At 36.5% G+C, this 7,839-nt stretch overlaps 1 protein-coding gene across 1 annotated transcript; it reads right to left on the bottom strand.

The window, feature by feature from the left end:
- LOC133724895 (plant cysteine oxidase 4) lies at positions 1-7,839 on the bottom strand. The gene is made up of 6 exons (XM_062151803.1): positions 7,691-7,839; positions 7,007-7,339; positions 2,849-2,994; positions 2,267-2,414; positions 552-755; positions 1-424 (listed from the first exon to the last, which is right to left on the bottom strand). The coding sequence occupies exons 2-6, from the start codon at positions 7,107-7,109 to the stop codon at positions 306-308; spliced, it is 720 nt and encodes a 239-aa protein (XP_062007787.1). The 5' UTR covers positions 7,110-7,339; positions 7,691-7,839; the 3' UTR covers positions 1-305.

Genomic DNA, 7,839 nt, shown 5'->3' on the forward strand with positions numbered 1-7,839 from the left:
TACAACAAAGGCTAGAAGGGTCACATATATTTATTGACAAAAATTAGACAATCCCAACAAAAATGTAAATTGTCCTCGAGTCTTTCCCCTAAACTTTCAGCGACTACTTCACTAGTTTCAATGTGAGGTCAGCCAATAGGCCACAACGGTATAATATTATGTACAAGCCCAATGCCAAATTACATAGCCAAAAATTAATTATTGCCATGGCTTCAACAACTCATTTGCCACAGTTCCCCCCTCAATGTTTCCTATCGTGAGAAGCAAATTTAACTAAAATCGTATAAACAACCAAACGAGAATTCTCAAGTTCGAATAACAGGACCCTTGTAGAGCCCTCTCCGAATCACAAAGTTGTCGGGAGGTTGAAACTCTTCTAACCAAGTCACTTGAGGAGCTGTGACTCCATCATACTCAACATCACCTTCATTTCAAACAAAGCCAAGAAAACGAAACAGTTAAGCAATCCTACCAGTTAAATAATCCAAACTTTAGAAAACAATGGAATTTCCACAACTGTGATAATCAAGAAGATAGATAAAGTTCATTACCAGGCAGATCTTTTCTTGAGGACTTCCGGAAATAAGTGCAGTGTCGACCATCTTCAGACGAATAAGGTGGAGCTAGAATGTCAAATATGGCACAGGGAGTTATAGCTTTGAAACTATGGATATTGCCTCCACTTGTGGGATAGAGAACTGTTGCCGGGCAAGGAGCAGTCATCTCATCATCTCTGACCAGTTTCGCCGGTCTTGCTGCAAAAATCAAAAAGTACAAATGTAGTAAAAAGGAGGGGCATGGAATGGGAAGTGGGGGAAGCACACATTCATCATGCCAATGGTTGCTTATTTCAACAGCAAACAAGAATTTTTCTTTTTTGCCGGACAAAATTTTGTTGAAATAACAAGAAAAAGTACACAATCAATGGAAGAGGACAAGGTGTCCACATAAAAAACAAACCTAGTTTCTAACAATCTTATAAAGCCTAAATCACAATACCGAAGTATCCCCCCTAATTAACAGCTGCCTCTTAATCAATCTGTACATATTGCATCTACAGGTATTTCAGGACAGTCTGAAGAAAGACCAACAAGGGGTTAGTAAGATGGGTCAAGCCCATGGTTTGCTCTGTTGCAGTCTGGGGTTCGAATCCCCCTTAATATTGTATCCTTAATATTGCAGGTTCAGCAGGAGGCCCCAATTTTGATCCCCGGGTCTACAAAAGGAAGCAGCTTTCAGGGCTTGTACTCCCCCAACCCAACAAGCCAAGAACCCAAAGTTATACCATATATCTCCTATCCCCCAAAGAAATAAGGGCAGTACAATATAACCAGAAACCATGTTATGAGACTGATGCAAGCCTTGTTACCACAGAAACAGCATAGCATCAGCAGTCAACCAGTCTAAGATACCAAACTGTTGAGGGCTTCCAAAAAATGCTCCGAACCACATTTAAGGCATAAACCGCCAGAAGAAAAACATGGACATCACATGTTTTCTGACCCGACTTGATGAAAATAATGACATGTCTCAAGTAAGATGCAAACAGTATTCCTAAGTGACAAGAACAATCATCCACACATGCCTCAACTAGAATACCACCAAGCAAAGAGGGAATGTGTCATTCCTCGATTTGCATGACGATGCATTTCTATTTCTGTCCTCTTCGACTGCCAAATGCCCTTATATATAATATAAGAACATCCAAAAAAAAAAGGATTCATAGCCTCTAGGCTCAAACATCATTTGGAAACACTTTAACTACTGTGTGGAATTCAAATGAACCATTAAGTATGCAAGTCTTCTTCGTAAAAAGAAAAAGAGCCCCACTTTATGGATAACAAGACCTGAAACAAAGAAGGAATGAAGTTGATGATGTGTTCCCAAGCTGTCTTTTTAATTGGTTGTTACAATGGCATATATTTTTCTCTTATTTGTATTCATGATTAAGTCATGGCAAAACTTGACCTCATTTATCTCCATTCAGATGTCAATATATTAATATCAACACATGAAAAAATTGAACGTGCCAAAAGAGTTTCAGAAAGAGAAACTATAAAATATATAATAACCTAAAAGGACAGATGACTTGGGATTTGGGGAAACATATATCTATAAGCAATTTCCTAACCTAGAAAACGAATCTCTTTCTGCATAGAGATGTGAACATTCACAGACCAAATTACGCATAACTTTTTGGAGCATGCAGCAAGACCAACGTAATAACACTAATGAAGTAGATGGGAGATACTGTGAAGACACATACCTTCTGATGGATCAGCATACCCGGGTAAATCAAGCCAGTCATATGAATTAACACGCAAAGTACCATATATAAGCTTGCTCAACACAGTCATTCCTGGATGATTATGAAGAGGTATGATAGAGGAAGGCGGCATGCAAAAGATTCCCATCTACAAGAAATAACAATTCATGAAAACCTGTAAATCAGTTCACATATTTCAACTTCTAGTTTTTCTCACATATATCAATTTACAATTTTAAGTGAATATTGACACTGCAGGACTTATGTATGGGAAGATCAAGTCGTAGAAGTCAGAACACACTCCATTTGGAGGAGTTTCAGTAAAATATGGATTTAAATTCACAATAAACATTACATTTTAAGAACTATTAAAGTACTAAATACAATTATGTGAAGTTATAAGAGTTAATGTAATACTACTATTAAAGTAAGCATTTTTTTCCACACAAATACATGAAAACAACCTTTTTTGTGCTTTTTCAATTCTATTTTCAAGAAGAACACTGTAATTGTATGAGTCCCTAGATTTGAACCCAAAAGAATTTTTAATCAATAACAGGTTACTTGGGTCCCTGTACTCACAGAGAAACTATCGCATTCATGTAAATGCAAGTATTTGATTGGTGGCAATGACTGATGATCCACATTACGCTCAAGCATAGCACCTGACCAGTTGCGTACCACTTGTGCCTCTTGTTCTAGACCTACATCTGCAGGCTTAATTTTCTCTGAAAATGTAATTAACATAACATCAGAGTGCAACACAAAAACACGTCATATGAGATTACACAAGGACTTAATTTGCAACCAAAAGAGAAAAAAAATTACAGAAGGGTGTAAACCCTAGAACTAAGGGCAATGAGCATGTCTGTACCCAAAAAAAAAGGATTGAATATGTAAAGGTAATAACAGTGTAAATGCAAGTACTTCAAATTACAAATTGGCCCCCATAAAACACAAACATGTGTTTATTAACATACACAAGTCAAATTGTCAAAGTTTCAGGGCCGTAATATACAACTGATGCATAGTAATGGTAAAACTAGAAGCTAGAAACAACAAAGCTGGCCATGCTTGCAAAGAAGCTTGTGACAAGCTTAAAGATGAATCTCATAAATAAGCTTTGGTACCTACGTGTCTAGGATATTAAATTAATCTACTCTAAGGGAATGAAGGGTGGCCATAAACAAAGCATGACAGCCTGTAAAGAATCTTGGGACAAGCTTAAAGACGAATCATGAATAAGCTTTGTACCTAATTGTCTAAATACTAATATACACACACTAGGGGAATGGAAAGTCTCTTCATTCTATTGTTTACTCTTACCAAGGGAATCAAAAACATGTCAGTCCCATATAGGCCCGACGTAAATTGGTTTTGATGCCATGTACTATACTATGTAGTACACCACGAAAAAGAAAAATAGAAAATATATATACCTTGTACTATACTATTATATGGCCATTCTACTGATCATAATGGTTTGTCTTATAAGCATTTAGCATTAGAGGAGAAAAAAAAAAACAAGAAGAAGAAGAAGATGATTGTCACCAGTCACAAGGGAAAGGGATTTGAAGATACTATGTAGTACCAACGGCAGTAACTTTCCCACACAGGGTTTCGGCACCTACAAGACGTTCCAAATTACAATAGTGGGCTAGTAAAATGGCTGGGGACCTTTCAGGCCCAATAAAACCTGGCCAGGACCAAACCTGAAAAGCTGCACGACCAAGCCCAACCTCAAAGTCGATCAAATGCAGCCATCGGGCCATCGGCCCTTAAAAAGCATAGTCAGTATTCCTAGTTGTTTTCGTAAACAATTACTTAGTGTGTTTGCAGGGCTGCAAGACAACTCATGAATTATTTATGAAAATCACCGAGCCAGGAGCCAAGCTCAAGCCTTCAACTTGACTGTAAAAATGAGAAGACTTGGCTCAGCTTGTTTGCAAATAACTAATTCTTCTGAAGTAAAAAACCAGACTTCCCCTCATCCCTCTCTACATTCTGCATTTAAGTATTCAAACCATCAATTGAGGAAAAAAAAAAATTGAAGCTAGTGATTCAAAAACATGGGGTAAACAACTAAACAGTCCTAAATATGTCAAAAGAGTCGCAAGGAAAGAGGTACTTTGCTGTCTTAACATTCCCTAATACGCATGTTGTTACCTATACCACCAACCAAACTTGGTCAAACTCTCAACGAGGCATGTTAGCATTCTAATGATCTAGAACCTCACACTAATGATCTTTTCTTGGTAGCAAGAGCATGGCACTTTTGAGAGTTTGTCTTTAAGCATGAGTAGTGGAAAACTCCAGATAAGGGTTTAAGGTACAAGGTTCAGGTGGAATTACAAATGTCTAACCATTGGTGAGGCATAACGGCACGACATATGACAGTAAGATAGACAGATATGAAGTCAGAACTTTGTCGAATCAGTAACTAATAGGCAGGCTAGTCTTTTATCCATAAAGATGAATTCAAGAAAAGGACCACATTGATCTCACAAAAGCGCATAAAAGAATTTGAATGCTACAAAAAAATTTCATACTCTAGCAATAGTTACCATTGTCTTATCTAACTATAGCTTCAAGCTAGTATTGAAAGGACATAAAACATATATATAAAAATACGAGGAAATGTGGAAAAAGACTTATAGTGGTAATTAACATTGGCACCAAGGAAGTAAACGGAAATAAGATCAGCTCGAGGAGATGATTAGTACAGACTTCCAAGAATTGTTGTTTCACTACTTTATGTAAACAGCAAGCACTTAATTGTCTGACAGCAGAAACAGTTCTTTAAAAACCAGATCAAACTAATGAAATTTTATCTTTCAGTCAATGAAGCCATCAATTAACAGACATGTCATAAGAGAAGGTTTCTCATATGTGTGAACATATCTCAGATGGTTTTTCTAAGGTCACACAAAATCAACTTTAATTATATTTTATACATGTTCGGCAAATATTCAGTTGTTTTAAGGTTCACTATTAATTGCAGCCCTCGGTTTACTACATAGCTCAGTTTGCATTAAAACAAACTGCATGAGCAACTCCTTCCTGTTTATGACTTAGTGGGGAGCAGTTCAACTAATGGAGAATCGGCACTATTCTTTCCAACATTGTCGTAGAAACACTAGTATATTTAATATTGTTTAACTAATACATTTCACTTTAAGAGACAGTTTCACTATCAAACGTTCCACCTAGCAATGTTACATAATAGTCACCATAGAAAATTGAGCAACAGAAGGCACAAATCTTAAACATGCTTGGTTTGATATATCAGGAAATAACTAAATCTTCTGAAGTAAAACCAACCTTCCCTGAAAGAGAAAGAAGTAAAAGACTATTGTGTGTGTATGTGTGAACAGCTAACATGGAAAGCAAAGTGGGGAATCCAATAGTTGTGAAATCTTCTGCATCTGAGCATTAAAACCATTAAAGAAAAATTATTGAAACTAGTGATTAAGAAACATGGGGTATATAACTAAATACCAGTCTTAAATATGTTAAGAGTCAAAAAGGAAAGAGGTAATTTTGTTGTCGTTAACATTTCCTAATTCACATGTTGTTACATATACCACCAACCATTCTTGGTCAAACTCCCAATGAGGCACATTAGTGTTCTAATGGTCTAGAACCTCGCACTAATAAACCAAGGACTGCAATTAACAATTAACTTATGTGCCTTTTGAACACCTTATGAGTACTTGTTTTTAAGCATGAGTAGTGGAGAACTCCAAATAAGGGTTTAGGGTTTACGCTTTAGATGGAAGTACATATGTCTAACATTGGTTAGGCATAATGGCACGACCATATGACAGTAAGCTGAACAGATATGAGGTCAGACGTTTGTCAATTCAGTAATTAATAGACAGGCTAGTCTTAAGACAAAAGATGAATTCGGGCAAGGAACCACATTGATCTCACAAAAGTACATGAAGGAATTTGGATGCTACAAAAACTTTGTGCTACGCTAGCTATAGTTCCCTTATCTTACCTAAATGATTACAGCTTCAAGCTAGTACTGCGAAAGGACATAAAACATATACATAAAAATACACAGAGGAAATATGGAGAAAGTCTTTTATTGGTAATTATTATCGGTACCAAGAAAGTCAACAAAAGTAAGATCAGCTTGAGTAACAAAAATTACAGACTTCTAAGACTTGTTGTTTCACAAATAAATGTAAACAATAAAGTTCTTAAATATCTGACAGCAGAAATGGTTCTTTAAAAACCAGATCAAACTAATGAATTTTATTTTTCCAGACAATGAAGGTCACACATAATTTAACAGAAATGTCATAAGAGAAGGGTTCTAGTATGTGTGAACATTTATCAGATGGTTTTTCTAAGGCCACACAAAAGCAACTTTTATTAGAATTTCTAGATGTTCAGAAAATATTCAGTTCTTTAAAAGATCATTGTTAATTGCAGTCCTCGGTTTATCAGATAGCTCAGTCTGCATGAAAACAAACTGTAAGGGCAACTCCTTCCTGTTTATGACTTAGATGGCAGCAGCTGAACTCAGGGAGAGTAGGCACCATTCTTTCCAACATTGTCATGGACAAACTGGTACATTTACTTCTTCAAAGATACAATTCACTTTAAAACACAATTCACTCTCTAATGTTCCAACTAGAACTCGCAAATGATTTTCATAGCAGAAAACTAAGCAATCTTAAACATGCTCAGTTCAACATAACAGGAAATAAAAGGAGCATTTCTTCATACCTAGTTTAGTGCGAACTTTTTCGAGAGCTTCTTCGGAAAGAGGTCCATTGGGCGAAAGAGATGATTTGCACAGATTATAGAGTCTCTGAATATAATATGGCATGATGCAAAGACGGTACCAACTTAACTGAATGGACTAGAGCCCTAAAGTCAGTAAGCCGATAACGTCTTCGCAACAAAAATATCGACTACAATGCCAATCCAAAAGAGTGGCAAGCCTTATTATTGCCTTCTATACAGCATGTCAAACCTCTTTCTTTGCAAAGCAGAGGAACAACAATGAAGCTGCATGGCACTTATTTGATCCCTCTCGCCAATCTCATCTGTGAGCACCTACTCAACAAGAACAAATATGAAGCCGCCGTCAAATTAATGGAATAAATAAGGCAAATATGAACTATATTTATTTTTCAATCAGCTAAACAGTTCTTGTTTTCCATGAATTCCAATCAACCCAATAGAAAGGTAAAGCCAAATATATTCAAAACTTCATCCATCGAACATATTCAACATGTAAGACCCATTTCAGGGTTGAATTAGAGCAAATAAGATGAATATTAATCGCGTGAAATCAAGGAATTATATTGAAAAAAAAAACAAAAGATGTAAAGAAATTTCAATCCGCTTTAAATCAAAGATGAAGAAGCCATAAATGAGATCCAGTAAGCAACAGAGAGAGAGTACCTGGGTTGAGAGCCATGAAGGGTTAGGTGGAAATCGAAGTGGGAGGTAGGCGATGAAGTGAGAGATCGGTAGGAAAATAAGAAGAGGAACAAACTCGAAGGAAGATCTTCGTCTACGTCATTACCTTTTATGGCCAGGTTTTCTTTTTT

The sequence above is a fragment of the Rosa rugosa genome, chromosome 1 (assembly GCF_958449725.1).
Source record: "Rosa rugosa chromosome 1, drRosRugo1.1, whole genome shotgun sequence".
NCBI lineage: Eukaryota > Viridiplantae > Streptophyta > Magnoliopsida > Rosales > Rosaceae > Rosa > Rosa rugosa.